The 20,299-nt window shown below is 35.4% G+C and overlaps 1 protein-coding gene across 8 annotated transcripts in view; it reads right to left on the minus strand.

The window, feature by feature from the left end:
- The window catches only part of LOC149804420 (ryanodine receptor-like), a 538,410-nt gene that overhangs the window by 204,820 nt on the left and 313,291 nt on the right, over nt 1-20,299 (minus strand). For all 8 annotated transcript variants that reach the window (XR_016415653.1, XR_016415652.1, XM_089940121.1 and 5 more), the window contains 8 exons: nt 19,596-19,858; nt 17,926-18,104; nt 17,331-17,551; nt 15,232-15,322; nt 11,311-11,448; nt 10,519-10,682; nt 8,137-8,215; nt 676-765 (listed from right to left, as the gene is read on the minus strand). Coding sequence is in view for 6 of the 8 variants with exons in the window: in XM_089940121.1 (XP_089796247.1) it covers nt 676-765; nt 8,137-8,215; nt 10,519-10,682; nt 11,311-11,448; nt 15,232-15,322; nt 17,331-17,551; nt 17,926-18,104; nt 19,596-19,858 (1,225 nt within the window). In the remaining 2 variants the exon portion in view is untranslated. The remainder of the gene's footprint in view (nt 1-675; nt 766-8,136; nt 8,216-10,518; nt 10,683-11,310; nt 11,449-15,231; nt 15,323-17,330; nt 17,552-17,925; nt 18,105-19,595; nt 19,859-20,299) is intronic.

A 20,299-nucleotide genomic window follows, 5' to 3' on the forward strand; every position in this document is an offset into this window, starting at 1 on the left:
CTCCCCTGCTTTGGCTTGCTTTATTGAAAGCAACAAGACAATTTCAATTGAATGTAATATTCTAAGATCATAATGCATTTCCTAATCTTGAATATAATCATAATCCAAAATATTCATGAAACCCCAATTATGACTATATTACATGTAATATTTATTTTAAATTAACAATAAAATTGTTTCATATGTAATATATCAGATCCTCATCTAAACAGGTGAGGTCTTTACAGTTTGTTTTTATTTTAACCAACAAATTAGAGAGGCATCAGATTTTGTATCCCCAATTAGTGATAACATTGTCCAAATGCTATTCATATGTTTGGGGACAAAGATATTTTAAACAAAAAGTCAAATTTCAAAAGAAATGCATTAATCTACCATATATAGTCATTTTTAAGTCAAGTCTAAATGTAAATGGCACAGACAAAGATTTGCATTTGCATAATACGCCGGCAGATCTGGGTTTGTGCAATTTGTTAGGAATAATCAAAAGAACACACACAACAGACCCTGATCAGCAGTCACAGGGTCTTTATTTTTTGCAGTTTGACACTATTTATATGTGAGTATATATGGTATTTCTTAAACAGTCCAAAATAAACATTATAGATAAATAGTACTCTGATTAACCTAACTACAAGCAACATCCTGGAGTTACATGTGTTGTGAATAACTCACCCTATCATCTAGGAGGTGGTATGGTTTCAACAGAGGGTGAGTTTTCTTCTCATCATCAAAAATGGTACCAAACACCCAACCAAGGTCAACCTGAAACACACAAAACGTGATTCAGCATGTAGAATATCTTTCTCTTCCACACCTGCACACAACACACACAACTTATGCTTTACAAGATATGTATCTTGCTATGTTATATGACATAACTCACATAATAATATCATTATTTGGTGCATGGCCATGTAGAACTTTCTTATCTGTTAGTGCTGAAGTGTAACTGTAATTATGGGGTCATGCCTTAAGTAGAAAATAAAATTATATTGAAAGTTAAACCAATCACAAACATGCATCTCTGATATACACACACACACATATATATATACACACAGATATATATACATTCTCTGATCACTTGTGCACAACAGGGTCCAAAAACATTAACCACACTATAAGGGATGGTGCAAGTTACTGAGGGACCTAAACAAAAATCTGCTAGAGATCCCAGAAAAATGCTGGGTTGGGAACTGAGCTGTTTAATGATTGTTTCCTGGTTTTATAATTGTGTTGAGAATAACTGTCAATAAAGTGCAATTCTAATGAAGTTGTTCATTATTTTGTATAAATGACATTTATTTCTAAAATGTCCAACATCTGAAAGATCGTGAACTTTCTTCCAACTGGTTTCAACAACCATCACATATACATGAAAACATTTGTGTATTGCACTGCTTTTTGTTTTGTTGATTAGTCTGGTTCTCGGAGTAGTGTGTAATATTGTAATGTGAAGCAGGGAGTCTATGAAGCTGGATACCATACAGACTGTTGATGCACAAACAAATTAGATTCCTTTTTGCTACAACAGCGACATTTATTTCATGAGACACTCGTCTATGCCGAAACTCAATTTCTGTATTGTTCACTCAGTAAAATAATGATCCTGTGATTTCACTGTAAGTAATAGTGAAACTTCTTTTCATCCCTGAGGATATCTCTAAGAGCTAGTTCAGGAATTCTCTGAAACTCATGCCCCCAACAGTGGTCTGTATCTGTGAAACTAAGCTGGTTTTTTTACAAAGTATTCATTTTTCACTTGGTTGCCTTGCTATCTTTGATCACAGTTATGATTAAGTAGGGTAATTTAAGGTAGTTTAATGATATTATGTACACAATAACTGTTCAAATGATCAACTGAATTGAGTTCACCTGACATATGACCAGGGCCACTAACTCTTCAGCATGTAGGCTTTGCATGAGTTTTAACTTTTCTTTTATTCAATTCAAAAGATGTAATTAATGGTATAATACAAAGGAGATCAGCTTTTGATTCAGTGCATCGTTACAGCAAATACTTCCACTAGTCAGATATCAAAACACAGTCGGCACTTAATTAGATTCTTGAAGAAATGCTCGTGGACACATGTGTTATGGTAGATTGACACACCTTACATTTAAATACAAGAGGTCACATTGCATTTATGATGATTACACTCAAAAGGAACTAAATGATAGAACTAAAAAGCAAATTTTGCTTGATAAAAGATTATTAAATTGGTATTTATTAAAGTACTGCTTCCACTAGGCATGACATTTTCAATGATTGAAATTTCCTTGAATATCGTTAATTTACAGTCTACTGATAATCTCGTTTGGAAAGAAAATGTAACAAATTATATGACTTCTTATTAAAAGTTGTTAATTTCATAATGTTGATTAAAATGTCTAGGTTCTCTACCATTTCTGATGATAAAGCGAGTGATATACCAAAGTTTCCGTTACCAATTTTGATTGCGATTTTCTTTAAGTTGAATGAATAGGCCATTTTTCTACAAAAATGGGATCCATGTCTGACCCCACATTATAAGCGGGTTCAGGAGTTATCAGGGTACAAGTTATCAAGACATGACATTGCACATTGCCAGGATCAATTACATAATACAGATCTTGTGGTTGTATTTAGACCAGGTATGTGTACCCTCAGAACTCCATGCCATGGTGGGGCCCCAAGTGGCTGAGTGGTCTAAAGTGCTCTCCGTTATGGATCACTGCCATCTCACCTCTGTCTGCGCTTGTTTCGAGTCTCGGATTCAGCCAATGTGGGTATGTGAGAAAGCTTGCCAGTAGCTTCTCATGGGTCAGCAGTTCTTTCCGAGGTTTTCCCAGGTTCTTCCTTCACCATTAATACTGGCCACCATGTATAGCCTATCGTGTGCTGAAAAAAATGGCGTTAAACCCCACAGCAACAACAACAACCATGCCATGGTTCCCTAATCCCCCAATTATTCTAGATATGGTCATAACTGATGCAAATAATTGATAACAATTGATTATAAAAAAAGTAGTGATATTCTGGACATAATCAAGTTCCATCCATTTTGAAAGAAATATTATCTTTCTTCAGTCACTGCAACCATGACCTTTGAACTACTGACCTCAACATTTATTGGTGTCTTTCTTGCTCCAAGTGCAAGCACTGTATGAAGTTTGGTTAAGTGATGTGATATAGAACTCATATTATTGTGTGGAAACAATTCATATATTTTCTATCAATATCACCTTGACTTTCAAACTACCCTGAACCCAAAGCAATCTATGCATAAAAGTTTGGTAAATGGCTCAAAACCAAAGCTATTGGAGAGGTAGCAGACAGATGGATGGAAAGATGAACAAAATAACAGATGTCATAACATTATATGTTCCACCATTTGGTGGGATATAAAATATAAACAAGATATTAAACATTTATTAGCCAAGTACATTCATCATCATAGATGGGTCTTTTAAACAATAACCATTAATTCACTAAGAAGCATGTTCTTTGTGATAGTGTGTGGGAAATGACAAAAAAGAAGAGGGGGGGGAATATATTCGTTCCACAGAGAATACATTATCACTCAGACAATGGTTTATGCATGTACTTGTTCGATAAACAGATTTTTAACAAATAATAAATGGTGTATTTGAGCACCTCCACAAATGATAAATCATTGTAGTGCCATAAACCTCTAATATTTTTTAAAATGTGACCCTGGCAATGAGGTAAGTATCAGAGGTTTAACTGCATAACATTTTTTTTTTAAATGTGACCCTGGCAATGAGTTAAGTATCAGATGTTTAACTGAACCATGCAGATTAGTACAATAAAACAAAAAAACTTGAAGAATAGTTAGCAATTTGTTCATGTAAATATATTCTGATGTCTCCCACATCCAAACTGGGGCCCCAAGTAGCCGAGTGGTCTAAAGTGCTCTCCATTACGGATCACTGCCATATCACCTCTGTCTGCGTGGGTTCAAGTATACGATTCGGCCAATGTGGGTATGTTAGAAAGCTTGCCAGCAGCTTCTCATGGGTAGGTGGTTCTTCCCGGGGTTTTCCCAGGTTCTTCCTCCACCATTAATACTGGCCACCATGCATAGCCTATCGTGTGCTGAAATATGGTGTTAAACCCCACAACAACAACAACAACAACCCATATCCAAACCATACCTCCATGATGGAAACGAGTCTAAGGTCAAAAATGTGAATTCTTTAAGTACAATTATTAATCAACAAGAACATCTGATAACGATGATGACCATAATGTGCCAGTTCCACATTGATGCATAAAACATGATGGCCACAATCCTGTGAAAACGGAGTAGTTCCATTCACAAGATACTGTTACCACATATTGCATTTAGATGCATGTCACAATTGACAATAACTCTTACAAACATCAAATGAGCAGGGTGATTTTTCAACATGGGGATATTTTTAGATTATGACCATGATGTGCACCAAGTTTCACAATGATCCATAAAATAGAAGGCCTTGGCCTGCATAGTGAGCTACTGATCCATAAAACATGTAGGCCTGGTCCTGCACAGTGTGCCATTGATGCATAAAACATGTAGGCCTGGATCTGCATAGTGAGCCATTGATTCATAAAATAGAAGGCCTTGGCCTGCATAGGGAGCTACTGATCCATAAAACATGTAGGCCTGGTCCTGCACAGTGTGCCACTGATGCATAAAACATGAAGGCCTGGTCCTGTATATTGAGCCAATGATCCATAAAACATGTAGGCCTGGTCCTGCACAGTGTGCCATTGATGCATAAAACATGAAGGCCTGGTCCTGCACAGTGTGCCATTGATGCATAAAACATGTAGGCCTGGTCCTGCACAGTGTGCCATTGATGCATAAAACATGTAGGCCTGGTCCTGCACAGTGTGCCATTGATGCATAAAACATGTAGGCCTGGGTCTGCATAGTGAGCCACTGATTCATAAGACATGAAGGCCTGGTCCTGCACAGTGTGCCATTGATGCATAAAACATGAAGGCCTGGGTCTGCATAGTGAGCCATTGATGCATAAAACATTAAGGCCTGGGCCTGCATAGAGAGCCACTGATTCATAAAACATGAAGGCCTGAGGCTGCATAGTGAGCCAGACTAATTTGTTGAAATATGTATCTTCAGCTAATGAATATGACATTTACCAAGTTTTATTTCAATCCATTGAAATCTATGAAACTAGTTGTGCTCACAAGGTTCTATGATCTCAATTATCCATTTTCAAGTTAAGAGCTTGTAAAGAGAGCACTCACTTTGTTTAAAGTTGACAATTCTTTCAATTGCACTGCAAATATATGTACTTTTTCAGTGCCAAGCAGAGAAATAATTCACCTTAATCCCAATGCATGTTTTCTCTTTCTGTGTGCGTGTGTGTGTGTGATTTGGATTTTTAACATAGCTTTAACAATTTTTCAGCCATATCGCTACTATGTCTGCAGTGTGACAGTTTATAGTGATGTCTAGCACTGGAGCATCATGTCACAGACATGTAGCATGATGTCCCATCCAGTCACATTATCCTAACACCAGGCCAACCAGTCATCTCTTTGAATGAGCTGCAAGTGTGTACAGTGACAATAGTGGGTGGTTATATTTGATCTTTCCTCACAAGTGATATGTGTTCAGTTGCAATCTTGAATGGGTTTTACAGATTGAATGATCAAGGCTCAGTCTCTAAATAAGCATCTGTATATGACAGTGAAGCCAAGGAATGGGAGTCAGATGATATTTACAATGACTAGACCACAACGATTTATTACATGACAATGGAGGATTTCAGAACTTTATCAGACAATGAGGATGAATTATTGGACTGTGTACTAGATAACATTAGTGATATTTATAGGATACTGTGAATTTTAAAAAATGTTGACTTCAGGTTCATGAATGTTTAATACAATTTCCGTTTGATTGGGTCCCCAGGTATATCATTAGGATTGATGGGTACCTGGTAGAAGTTATTTAACATTTTGACAGCTTTAATATATTTTCTATTTCAGTGCAAGTCAATATCTTTTATGTACATAGGTGACACCATGATGTAAACAAAGTCACTATAAATATGAGCAAAGAACCAAACACTATATTCATTGTCTTAGTACAGCTACAATGTTTAAATAACAAGTTTGGTACTTAATTTTCAAGTCAGAACATACTTGTGACTTTTGACAATCTCAATGCAATAATGCAGAAACTGACAACTGTAAACTAGAGTCAGAAAGTGGGAGAAGTTACTGTTACTATGGTTACAATATCATGCTAATGCAATATCTGTCATTGTTGTTATTGTTGTTGTTATAGGGTTTAATGACATTTTTCAGAACAAGATAGGCTATACATGGCGGCCAGTGTTAATGGTGGAGGAAGAACCCAGGAAAACCCCAGAAAAAACCAATGACCCACGAAAAGCTACTGACAAGCTTTCTCACATATCCACATTGGCCGAGCCCGAGACTTGAACCCACGCAGACAGAGGTGAGATGGCAGTGATCTGTGATGGAGAGTGCTTTTGACCACTCGGTCACTTGGGGCCCCATTTGTCATTCTGATCTAGTAATTATTAATTATAGTCTCTAAACAATGACGTCTTTTTCCAGGTTTTGTTTAAAATAATGTTATGACTGATAAAATATGCTGAGCAATCAGTAGAAAAGAAAATGTGTTAAGTGTAGCAAGACTTGTGTACTACATAAAAAATTTATATAATTTTGTGTTATGTGTAGAAAGATTTGTGTACTACATAAAAAAGTGCTATAATTTTGTGTTATGTGTAGCAAGACTTGTATACTACATAAAAATTGCTATAATTTTGTGTTATGTGTAGCAAGACTTGTATAATACATACAAAATTGCTATACTTTTGTGTTATGTGTAGCAAGACTTGTGTAACATAAAAAATGCTACAATTTTGTGTTATGTGTAGCAAGACTTGTGTATTACATAAAAAATTGCTATAATTTTGTGTTATGTGTAGCAAGACTTGTGTACTGCATACAAAAATTGCTACAATTTTGTGTTTAAACTTATACAGATCGTTAAAAACAAAAATCAAAATAATTAAAGGTATCCCAAGATTTAGTGTCCCAAGACCTATCATCATTATGGTATACATAATGATTACACCAGCAAAGTGATTTCTTGAAATGTAATGACCATACAAATTACCAAGTTTCACATCAATCCATAACAAATTGTGGGACTAGTTGTGTTTGAAAGACGGAAGGATATGGACACAGGGATTTCTTTGATTCCATATTTTGTGTTGCTGATATTGTAACAAATAAGTAGTTTATTACCATATAGTTTAATTTAAGCATAAATATTATAAACATTACCTAGTTTTCCTTAAATAACTCACAGAAGCATCTTCATCTTTTATGATACTCTCTCTCTCTGCCACAAAAAAACACACAATCAATCCAATATTTACAATGCTCATACCATCATCAAATTTTAAATGTATTCTTTTTCTTCATAAATATAATTTAATAAGATGATTTTAGGATTTCATAAACATTGATCAATTTCCAAAGTGAATGTTGAAATGTGTAGCAATCCAGCAAGGCAGAAACACATGAGCATTCCTCATCATGACTAAAATGACCTCCATTGTCCTCAACACGCTTCAAGTTCAACCCTCAGCTATCAAGAAGCTATCTCCTCTGCTTCTCCCCAGATTACTAAACCACTTTCTTAAATCTGTGCTGTTTTCTATTCATCCCATTTATTTTCTGTTTATTCAATGCATGATAAGCTTATGGATGTGCTTTTGTCTGTTTCTACTTCCAAAAAGATAAATTTCTAATACTGACATCTTAAAGAAAAAAGAAGCCATCTGAAGTAGTGTCCCCTGTGCTGAAAGTGCTCTGCTTATCGTCACCTCTGTAAGAAATTCTTAGCTGGAATATTGCATCCTGTCTAAAACAAACATAAAGTCTGCATTGAGTGAATGATTCTGGCTGTGTGAAGTGACATGCTAACTGGGAACAAAGAGACTGAAAAACAAGCAAATGGCAAGCAGTGTTCATGTCAGAGGCAGTTTTATTCCAACATGAGTGTAGCTTCTGAACAGGTTGTTTTGCACAACCTGCCAGCTATTCCAATGAAATTTATATCTTTTACTGACCTTTTTCAGTGCCCATGCATCATGAAAATGCTCTGCAAACTTTGTAGCAGCACTGTCTAATGACTGGGATAAATGAACCCTGAAATAGGAATCAGTAGGTAAATACTCAGAATCATAACTGATGCAACAAACTTAAAAGTACAGTTTCCGATAATTTTTAAATTAGCAAGTCAGTACATTATATTTTGTTCTATCATTCCAAGAAACACTGGGACAGTACTCCCTCTCAGCAATGCTGTTCATGGAAGATATAAAAAGGGACCAGCATTACAAGTCAAGTAATGTTATACTGAGGAAGAGCACAACAGAGGACAGGAAGGATTATCATGAGAAAAAGCACAACAGAGGACAGGAAGGATTATCATGAGAAAGAGCACAGCAGAAGACAGGAAGGATTATCATGAGAAAGAGTACAACAGAGGACGGGAAGGGTTATCAAGGGGAAGAGCACAACAGAGGACAGGAAGGATTATCATGAGAAAGAGCACAACAGATGACAGGAAGGATTATCAAGGGGAAGAGCACAACAGAAGACAAAGGATTATCATGAGAAAGAGCACAGCAGAGGACAGGAAGGATTATCATGTGGAAGAGCACAACAGAGGACAGGAAGGATTATCATGGGGTACAGCACTCCAGACAATAGGATTGCTGGGGGCAGCACTCCTTATATTGCTGTTCATACAAGTCATAAAGAGACTATTGTTATAAGAGTACATTATACAGATAAAGAGAGAGAAATGGATGGATTATCATTTACACTCTCTCTTGATAACTCGTGCAAAACAGGGTCCAAAAATATTGACCACACTGTAACCGAGGGTGCAAGTTACTGAGAGACCTCCAAAATGGTGATGCCATCCCCGCTGCACAGCGAGAAAACCGCAAAGGAGCAGGGGGAGGGGCAACTGGGTTGTTTAATGGCTGAATAATTGACAATAAAGTGCTTTTTCTAATGAAGTAGTTCCTTTTTCTGTATAAATTACCTTTGCAATACATAAAATGCACAGAACCAGATTTCACACCAACAAGATTCCTTTTCATAAAAACTAAGAACATTTAATTTTAGTGAATCAAAACTCATTATTGTTATTGTTCTATTAAAATACTGATGCAGTGATTTCATTTCAACCAGCAGTGATTCATTGCAAATAGTAGTGAAACTTCTCATCCTTGAGGAAAACTCTGAGTGTCAATTCAGGAATTTTAAGTTACTACAAACTCTAAAACTTGCTGCTCCACAATGAACCATACCTGTGAAACAAAGCTTTTTATTTCACCAAGGATTCATTTTACTTGGTTTCCTTGTTATCTTTTATCACACTGATAAATGGGTAGGCTAATTTAAGGTAGTTTAATTATATTATAGACACAATAATATTTATAACAGTGCTTGGTTGATCAACTGAAATGAGGTGACCTATGACACGACCGAGGTCGCTAACTAAGAGCTTACGCAGGTAGGATTTGCATCATTTCAGCTTTTAATTCATTGCAACAATACAACAAATACTTCAGCAAGTCAGATATCATAACATAGTCAGCACTTAATTAGGTTCTCACAGAAACGTTTGAGGACTTAGCTGCTATGGTAGACTGACATATTTAATGTTTGAATACTATAGAGCACATTGCATTTATGATGATTACACTTACACTGAACTTAAAGACAGAACTCAAAACATGAATTTCAATTGATAAGAAAGCTTATCTAATTGGTATTTATCAAAATGCTACAATCAGTAGGTGTTAATGACATTTTCACAAATCAAAATTTCATTGGATATTGTTATCTACAATGTAATAAGAAAATGACTTATAAAACTAACTATGACTTCTTATTAAAAGTTGATAATTTTAAAATGTTGATTCAAGTCTCCAGGTCCTATGTACCATTTTCAATGATAAAAGAAGCAATATATCAAGGTTTCAGTTACCAATTTTGATCACAATTTTTTTCACACTAAAAAAATAAGGGTTAATTATTTTGTATTTTCTAGTGTAAAAAAATGAGATCCACAATTGACCACACATTACAAGTAGGCTTGTCAGGACATGAGTTATCAAAGAGTGATATACAGTACCATCCATCATGTGCTCCTACAGTTAATCTACTCACTATTTACAATGGAAAGTATGTTTAGTAAAAGGAAAATGTTTGGAAAATTCTTCATCTACAATAATTGATTTGCACTTGTACAGTTCCATCATTTCAATTAAAATCCTCCTCCTATAAATCAACAGAGCTATTTGCTAATTACAAGAACTGAATAGACTCATCTGTAGCTGTGATCTCTGACATCAAAATAATGTGACTAATGCAGATTAGTAATTACAACAATTCAGATAAGAAAAATGGCAATTAATTGAAATGAAATCTACCTGGATGTGTCAACTGGACGAGGATTGTATACACCTTCTATGTCTGCTACAGTCTGGTGATACCAGCTGTCATCATGATTGGTCAGTGAGTAGTCAGGTGACAAAGCACAGCCAATGACTGAGAGGCAAGGCAGGGCTTTGGAAAATAGTTCCGGATCATAGGGCTATAAATGAATGTATTTGAAATATATAATAAAGTGAGCTATAAATTACCACTGTTTTTGCTTGTGGCAGTGGTAGTGAAAGCTGTACAAGCAATAACTAGGAACATAATATAAATGTTTTCTTTGCATGCAAATCAGATCTACCCAGTTATTATCAATTAAATGCTTCCAAAACAATTTAAATTTAATTTTCTACATGTACCACTAGCCATTTTAATTATTTTTACATTAAAAGAAAAATTTTAAGAATTATTATATGCAGTAATGTGGCACTGGGAAATCCAATAAAAGGGTCAGAATTGATAAATTTGTAGGCAGATATGAGGTTTGACAAAGTTCCTACCCAAAGGGTGGATGGGATTTCTCACAACAATGAATAGTAGATGAATGATAATTTATAAAATAATGTAGTGAAATTCTTAATGGTGGATAGAATGTAATGGACAGTCCAAGAACCACAGGCAAGAAAATATCAATTTCATGTCATAACCTAGAAGAATTTATTCCACAAAGACAAAGGACATCATACATAACTGAGAAAGAGGAAAGTCATATTCCATCATATACTCAACTGTTGCTTGCACCTAAATTATTTTCAAGATATATATATTTGTATGTAAATACTCACCCTTTTTGCAAGCGCATCAAATATTCCAGAAAAAAGCATCATGGTCAACCTCTTTTCCTCCTCGCTGGCAGATCCATATGAACTGAGTCCACTCTGGCTGTAGTAACTGCTGCAACGCTCATAATAGCCTGTCAGAACCTGAATACACAAATGTATCTAACTTGATGCTTATAGTGGTAATGAACTATTTAACAACAAAATGCAGCTGGATAAAACGCAAACCATCAATCATTATGTAAAAATGACTATAACCTACACAGTCAATCTCATACCATATAACATGTGTAAAACATGATTTAAGACTTCCTTCCCCTACAACACAGTTGTGTTTAGAAAACACAATTTCCAGTTATCCTTGGGAAAAAGAAAGATAGAAACTATGATATATAATCACAGTATGTATAAACAGTAAACAGTCATGCTTAATGCTCATGGAAAACTATAATAATAATAATAATGACTTTATTTAAAGAGGGCAACACAATTAGTTGCATGGAAGTAATCCACATAGTATATGAATATTTACACCATGTATAACCTATCATGTGCTGAAAAATGGCACTAAACCCCACAACAACAACAACAGAATGATCATTTCAAAAATTCTACGTGATCTTCAGGGAAAGTTTCAACAACAGTATCATCTGATCTCTGATGAGTGCAAATATAACTCTAATGATACTTGCATCACCTTCAAATCCCCCACTGACCTATTAAGACCAGCAAAGACAGCATCTAGTTAAGATTGTATTATACTGTCCAGTGGATACTAATGTCCATATGGCTGTTATTATATGAGTATATAAACATGTATGCATGGTGGTAATATTTGACAATTCTAATTCTACCCACAAGATTTCTTTCTAAAATTTATTTAATGTTTCAAAGAAAATATTTCCTTTAATTCAAACTTGAATTTCCAGTCATTTTCTATATGCTTATATGAGTAGGTTATTTTCTGTATATGACACTGCTTCTTGGGGTTGCATACACTGACCCCCACCCCACACCACTTGGAATGGGACCTAAAAACACTTTTTAAGTCTCAAAAATTCCTAACACTGTCTGGGAGGTTGGCAGGTATGCAATCTCTTTTCTCAAGTAAAAATAGCAGGTAGACTCAGCAATATCATATATCATCAAAACACATACCAATAATAATAATAATAATAACTTTATTTAAAGAGGGTAACACAATTAGCTAAGAACCAATCTACCTTGAGGCTCTCATACAAAAGAATTTATTTAGTTTAGCTGCATCTCTGAAGCCACGGGATATATTGGGTTTGGAAGAAGGAAGAGTGGGCATTTCTAGTCTCAACTAGAATGCTATTTTTGTTATACATATTTGATTTAATTTAATTGCTTGTTTGTTAGTTTTAGTTCTTTTTTTATTTCATTACACGCTATTGTAATGTAACTTTATTTACTGGATTCGACATTGTCCAGAAATTCAGTTCAGTTCTGTTTGACCCGACTGTTATTGACAAACAATAATAGTAACACTATTCCAGAGCAAAGTTCCAGAGTATTGGAATCTTTTTTTAAAATAATTCCTTATTTGGTCTGGGAATTTTATACTGTTTGGTAGACATGGATCACAGGTGGGGAGTATTGCTAGGTAGCCTATACTGGAATAGTGATTGTAAATATTCAGGAGCACTATTACTGGATATTCTGTACATTAATTTGGCTTTTCTCACACAGATTCAGTCTTTAATAGGGAATATTTTTAACTTACCAGCTAAATTTTCATTGCTTTCTTTCTGAATTGATATTAGCCCAAATGCTCTTTTTTGAAGATGTGCCAGCTTTGCTGTTTTCATCATCTGAATTTGTGTACACACTTACAAAAACACAGACATTAAATTTAAAAAAATACACAAAGATCATGTTTTTAAAATACAATGAGCTGTGGAATACAGAATTAACTTGTAATTTGCAGACTTGGCTGCTCTCACTAGTTCTTTGGAGGGTTTGAAGGTAATCCAATTATCATCATATTCATCATTTAACTCATTAAAGAATTCATTGTGCTGTTGTTCAATTTACCCAAAGGAGCAGACTGAAATTTTCTGAGCAATGAAAATACTTTCTGCATCTTCCCAGCAAAATCCGACTTCAGTCAAATATTGTGGCTACTCATGAACTAGCCAATTCTCTTTAAAGCTAGTTTAAACATTTACATTTATGGCAATTAAGTAACTTTTGTTTCTTCAACACAATTCTCTGATATACCTAACTTCAAACAAAATTGGGTTGTTCTAATTTGTGTACTTTTCCTATGCAAATTAGCATAAAAGTCTCTAAGGACTCCTAATACAAACTCACCCAAGAACTGTCAGTCAATTAAATAATCTATGCAGTGGCAGATGTTTATCTCTGATCATCATTACCTTTTAAACACCTCATGAACAGTCAACTGTATAAACTTCCCCATACTGATAATTCTCCCTGAGCATTTAAGGAAAACTGTGTACTGATAATACGAACTACAGGTAGGTGTTTAACGTAATTAAATTATGTTTACACAAAGAATGGAGTCCAACCAGGGCCCGTGATATGGGTCAGTTCAAGGTCAGGTCAGTGGACACGCACACTAAGTTGGATTAGCGATCAGCCAATCAGAGACAAGGGTCTGCTGTGCTGAGGTAACTGACAGCAGTCATTCACTTTACAAGTGATCAGCATCCAGAGTAGTCTGTTTTGTATCCTCCACCGCCCCAACCGCTGCCTTCAGTTCTGTTATATCTGGCTCACCCTTCGCCTGTAGGTCTTATGATTAATCTCCCACCAGCATACTAATTGCACTATCTCTGGAGGTGGCAACCAGACCCTTCATACTAACAGGCTGCTCTTGCCATATCTTCTATAGTGGTATTCGCCACTATTACATCATCGGGCATTCTGTCCCCAATCCACTCGACTTACAGACATAACAAGTTGTGGCGACTCTGCCTCAATACAGCGGCAATTCTGCCTTAACAGCTATGTCAGTCAGTCATACTGGTGAGTCCGCCTCAGACATCGGCAATTCTGCCTGGACATCAGTCATACTGGCAATTCTGCTTCATAGATAGGGCATGTTGGCCATTTTGCCCTGACATCAATCAGACTGGCGATTCTGCCTCATAGTTACTGCATGCTTCTCTACCATCTTACCACTACTAACCTCATGCAGTGGAGGGTGAGACCCAAGCAATGCCAAAGATGTATAATATGTACTGTTTTATAATGCTAAATAGTTGATTAAAGAGTTGACACTACCTCTCTATTTGTTCTTCGTATGCTTAATATCATATATGCAGTTCACCTGTCAGTCCAGCTAGAGGTGCATATGGTCCACCTGTCCAACATTCCATTTATTTTATATTGTGTAAATCACAGGCATATATCATGGTGTAGTGAAATAAAATCTCTCTCTCTCACTCGCTCACTCACACAAGATTACTGGAAATCAAGTTCCTACTCATACAATCGTGTCAAGGGCCTTGAAGTTCAAACATGGTGTTTTCCTTGTGACAGCAGCTATGTTTGTTGCTAAAATTAACAACATAATCGGCATCAATATTCCTTTTAACGGCATAAAATTTTAAACCTTATGAAAATGTTATCACAAAATATGGGACCCTTTTATAATTTAGTAATATCTTGAATATCAGAATGTCTGCAACTGAGATGGATTCATCATACTGAATATGGGTTTGGTCCTGGATACAAATTTGTATGTGTATCAAGATGTTTTCTGAACAGCTAATTATCCAAAGTTTTATTTCCCAACATATTTGGATAATGTTCATTTTACTGTACTACAGAAATCTGCTACCATTAGGAAAGAAAATTACAGCAACAGCAATAATTAATTTTGTTTGTGACACCAAACTATTGTTTTTATAATTAATTTATCAAGTGAAGACAAACCCTGAGGGCAATGACAGTGTTCTCAGTAAGGGCAGGCACATCCACAGCCAGTTTCTTCAGAAGTCGCAGCATTAAAGGAGGTCGCAGTTGGCTGAAAAGATTACAAACACAAAAAAAAAAGATTACAAACACAATGTCAACTACTTCAGAAACCATTTTACCCTTAAAATATTCCAGACAGATCTGTAATGTGAAAACTACAACAACAAAAAACGTTATGATTTATAAGATTTAACATGTCTCTGAAATCTGTGAATACATGGCTCCCACACTTTTCTAAATATAAATTTCCAGCCAGGTCTTTTCCAGGTTTTATCCAGGATGAAATTAATTTTTTCAAGGTATTTTGGATCATAAAACATGCATTTTCCAAATCTGAAGATGTTTCTCTTTCAAGACTCTCAAAAACATATATATCAGAAAAGACAATCATGTATAAAACCACAAAATGAGTCACACGAAACAAATCTGACTATATTCCTACAAATTGGCATTTAAAGCCATTTCAATGTACAGAATACAAATCCTAACTTTACTTTGCTGACTTGCATTTTGTTGCTATGCGGAAACAACATAACGAGCATAAATTATTTTGTTTCCTTTCAAACCTTTAATTCTAAAGAATTCTAGAGCAATATATGTGCATGTTCTACAAAGTAAACATTTGCACAGTATGCAATAAAACCCAATAAATGCTAAGTATTAGAATCTTCTCTTGTAATGAAATACGTTTAACCCTGAATTTATGTGTGCCAATAAAATCTCAAACGAGATTTATTAACCAAGCTAAACTCCTTAAGATGATTTGGTAAAAAATTACATCAATTAAAGACATCTACAAAAGGGTTGATTTAAATTTTGACAAAAGAACTTTCAAAATTATATATTGTTGAATAAACAAGGACTGAATATTCTGTAAAATCAATATGTCTTCTTGTAGTTCAATAAACCAAGCCCAAAACCTGTATTGATACATGGGCTCTTATCATTTCTTAATACATAATAAAAATGACAATTTCCCATTTCTCCTGTGTTCTATTTAAGATTTGACATTTTTCTAATCTGGGTTTCCTCTGAATATTCCAACCCCATTTTTCACATCTGGACATTTAGGATGGCATGTGGGTTCAGAGCAATTACCAGACAGCTTACCAGAAGGCTAGCAAATTTAAACTATGTTATATCGACTTATACCTACATGAAATAAATAGGAAAATTATTTATTTTCTCAAAAATGGCAAGCATTATATTTGTTATGTCTTTAATCCACTGACAGACAAGACAATCGCCATTTGCGTTAATAGTCACATGACTTCACAAGTCTTAAACAACAACATCGGAAGTCCAATAGTCATGTGATATCAACAACAAACTCTTTTTAATGTTGTTGTACAAAATTTCAATTACATTAAATGAAAGTCTGCTACTTTTTGTAAAAACCAGAAAGAACATATGATTCTCAACACATTTATTTGGAGAACAACTACAAGAAACTTGACCAATCTAATTCATCAAGCACAGTAGTCTGGTTCCCTGCTTCTTACGCTCCCAGTGTGAGAGAGCACGTGTCATCGTGGTAGTCACGTGATACAACAAAACTCTGGAAGACTTATAAAAATGGTACTAACAGCTGCCTCACTAGGCAGTCAGCATTAAGAGGTTAGTGTTTGGACTGGTTGGCCTGGTATCAGGATAATGTGACTGGGTGGAACATCATGCAATGTATCTATGGCTTAATGTCTCAGTGATAGACATCACTATAAACTGCCACAAGGCAGACATTGCAGCAATATGACTGAAAAATTGTTAAAGCTACTTTAAAAATCCAAATCACGCACATACACCCTCCCTTTTATGGTCAATGATCCATTCTCTGGGGACAAAAATCCCCCCATTTTATGGCCAAAGATCCATTCTTTGGGAAAAAAGTCACTCCCCTTCAACTACCAGCAGGTTATGTCATTACTTTGAATTTTATTAACCATACTTAAAAACTAACCTCCTAGAAACATTATCTTTAAATTCAGAAGGAAAAATGTACATGCTTGTGAGTATGTGAGTAATGTGTAGACTTAAAATGAAGTAATATGCAGTCTTACTTTGTGAAGGCAACCATGAAGTCAGAGAGTGTCTCCATCTGTCCCTTGGTAAGGGAATTACACTTGCACAGGCGGTACACAGTGTTCAGCGTGGATTCAAGCAATGCAGACATATGGTCAGCATCCTCAAAAAAATGGCAGTGGCTTGCAAGAAGTGGTAACACAGAGCCACATATGTAACGGTTTAGGGCTAGGGCCATGTCACTGTCACCAGCATGGGCCTAGAATCATGGAAAAGAAAAGCTTGTAATTTAGAGTACATTATTGCCAAGTCCCAAAAAAGCCACCAACATTTTTTGTTTACACTGTACATGCTTTTAACCACACATACACATAGATTAATACTTATATTTTTTCCTTGTATCAAGGAATCTTGACTATACAAAAGCTTTGACGTTTACTGCTGTATAACTGAATATACCTTTTATGAAGTAGCTTTTAGAGACAATGTTCACAACTGGCAATGGATGCAACATAACTACACTATGTGCTGGATTTACGTGTAAAGATGACAGAACAGAAATGACTGGACTTATCAAAAGATAGTGGGTTCATTAAGTACAACATGTACACTACAATGATTAAAGACAAATACCATGTCCAGTGTAGTGGCTGCCCTGAGATCAGGCAGGAATCCATCCTCCAGAAGTCGGAAAAATGTGTTCGGTTCCTCAATTCCATAAACTCTCTCCAGGAACAACACAATGGAGGCCTTGTGCTGAGGCTGTAGTCCTGGTGGCAAACCCATCCCACCAGCTGCAACCTGACTTTCCGCTGAGAAAAAAAACAACAAGATTTCTGGTAAAAGTTAGCAACTGTAAAAGATTCCAACTGATGTAAGTCATCAAGTTAGGACTATTCCAGTAAAACACACTTGGAACCCAAGGAAGACAATTTCAATATGGAGTAATCACCCACAGATGTAATTTTAGAATTTTCTATTATTTTAAAATGAACTAAATCATTTGAGTAATCCAAGTACCCAAAACAAAATAAAAAATCTGCCTACCCTATGTACCAAGCATGTTTAAATTAAGCATCTCTTCTAGGTGATGTCAACTGAAGAAAACATTGTGGAACTTGTCACAACAGACACCTCCATATAGAGAAAAGCTATCTTTAACTTTAATATGAAGGACACATGACCATTAAAGAAACAATTCACATGTGCTGTCTGAAAAAAATAGACTTGCCATGTAAATATGGCACCATCTTAGTAAACGAATTCCCATTTGGTTTGAAACATAAAGAAGATGACAACGTTAGAGCCCTCCTTGTGAAAATCAGGTTAGAATTTATACAGTGATGTATGAAATAACCAAGTTTTGTTCTTTTTTTTATATCCTTTATTTATAAACAGCAGGGTCTGCAAATGCTAGAGTCAGTCTTCTGTGATCATTATCCTAGGGAAGTAACTTTGGACAGGACCTCCACTGCTTGGCGAGAGAACCACTGACTGTGCTAATTAAAATAAAAAGAACCTGTGTATTATCTCTGCATAAGCAGTAATGCTTACTGATTTATAAGTTTTCAAAATATTTGTGAATAGTGAAAGCAAAAGAAAAATCAAGACAATGGCTGTAATTATTCCATTTTATAAATTAGGTGATTGAAACTGAATGTTTCAGTATTATGTCTAGCAGATAATACTGTGGGCGTAACATTTTTGAAAAAAAGTTTAGTCATGGAATATACATTTCGTACATTTTGGTCTACATGTAAAACTGATGTTTGTGGGGCATTATGTACATGGAAATCAGTTGTATATGGATGGGTAATTTTGATATTTGATTTAATTTTCACAACATTATCGTCACATATGGAATCATTAAATCATTTGAACAATCAGTCTGTATTACATAGTACACCGCCACTTGCTCAAATTTCTAAATATGTGAAGCACTTGTTGTCAGTCAAAATCTGAGTGGAAGCAAAGATTAAGAAATAAAGAGACCAATAAAATCATCTGAATTGTGGTGGAAAATAAACATTTTTAGATGTATTTAAGAAGGTTTTACTTGGCCTGACAATAGCTTTAATGAAAACAAATCACAAAGCTAGCCACTAATTGCAAACAGATTAATTACATTTTAGTTGAATCTTTCCTTAACTTGTAACGCATGTGCATGGACTTGATGCTAGGATTATACACCTTAACATTTTAAGAATTGTCTACCATTAACTAGGGCCTCCTCATTTTATTCAGTGACAAATGTAAATAAAGTAAAACAAGCCTAATGTCAATACTTAGACATATTCACTCACTCTCATCTGCTGTCGACGGTGGTGACCCGATCGGCAGAATAAATCTCAATCCCAATACTCCCTCAAGGTCCTCCATTGACACCAAGCTGCGCAGAATTGCCCGTGCCCTAAGTGAGTCACTTCGGCCTGATTTGATTGCCTCAGCGTCAGGAGCACATTTACCCAAGAGGTCCACAAGGCTGCCATAGAAAGACAGAATGGCTCCACCCATGTCAACATAATCCTCATCATCCTCAGGTGGCAGGGATGAGAAGTCATACTTGCTGAAGCAACAAAAGTAGACATGGATTCAAACTTCAATAACTTAAACATACTTATGATTCCTTAATCTACCTACTAATTAGGTACCAGCAAAATAAATCCTAAATGTAATTTTTCAAGTGAAACAAAATTTGTTTTAAAATTGCATAATTGGATTAGTTCTTCAGCCTTGTGGGGAGACAAATAATGTTACCCCATGACTGGGATTTTCTTGTCTCGGTGCAAATCTCAACAAAAATTCTATCAATGTCAATATGGCAAAAAGAACAAATATTGATGGTGATGAACTATGTCTAATGTGGAAGAATATAAAGTTACAAATAGTCTGTCATGATAAGAGCTTATGCAGCTTTTGTTGATAATAATTTCTCATGGACTGATCATATCAAATATATCAATAAAAAAGTTTAGGTCAAGTTTATGGCTTCTTAGTAAAGACATTT

This window comes from Sinohyriopsis cumingii, chromosome 2 (genome assembly GCF_028554795.1).
Source record: "Sinohyriopsis cumingii isolate HCF-2022 chromosome 2, ASM2855479v2, whole genome shotgun sequence".
Lineage (NCBI taxonomy): Eukaryota > Metazoa > Mollusca > Bivalvia > Unionida > Unionidae > Sinohyriopsis > Sinohyriopsis cumingii.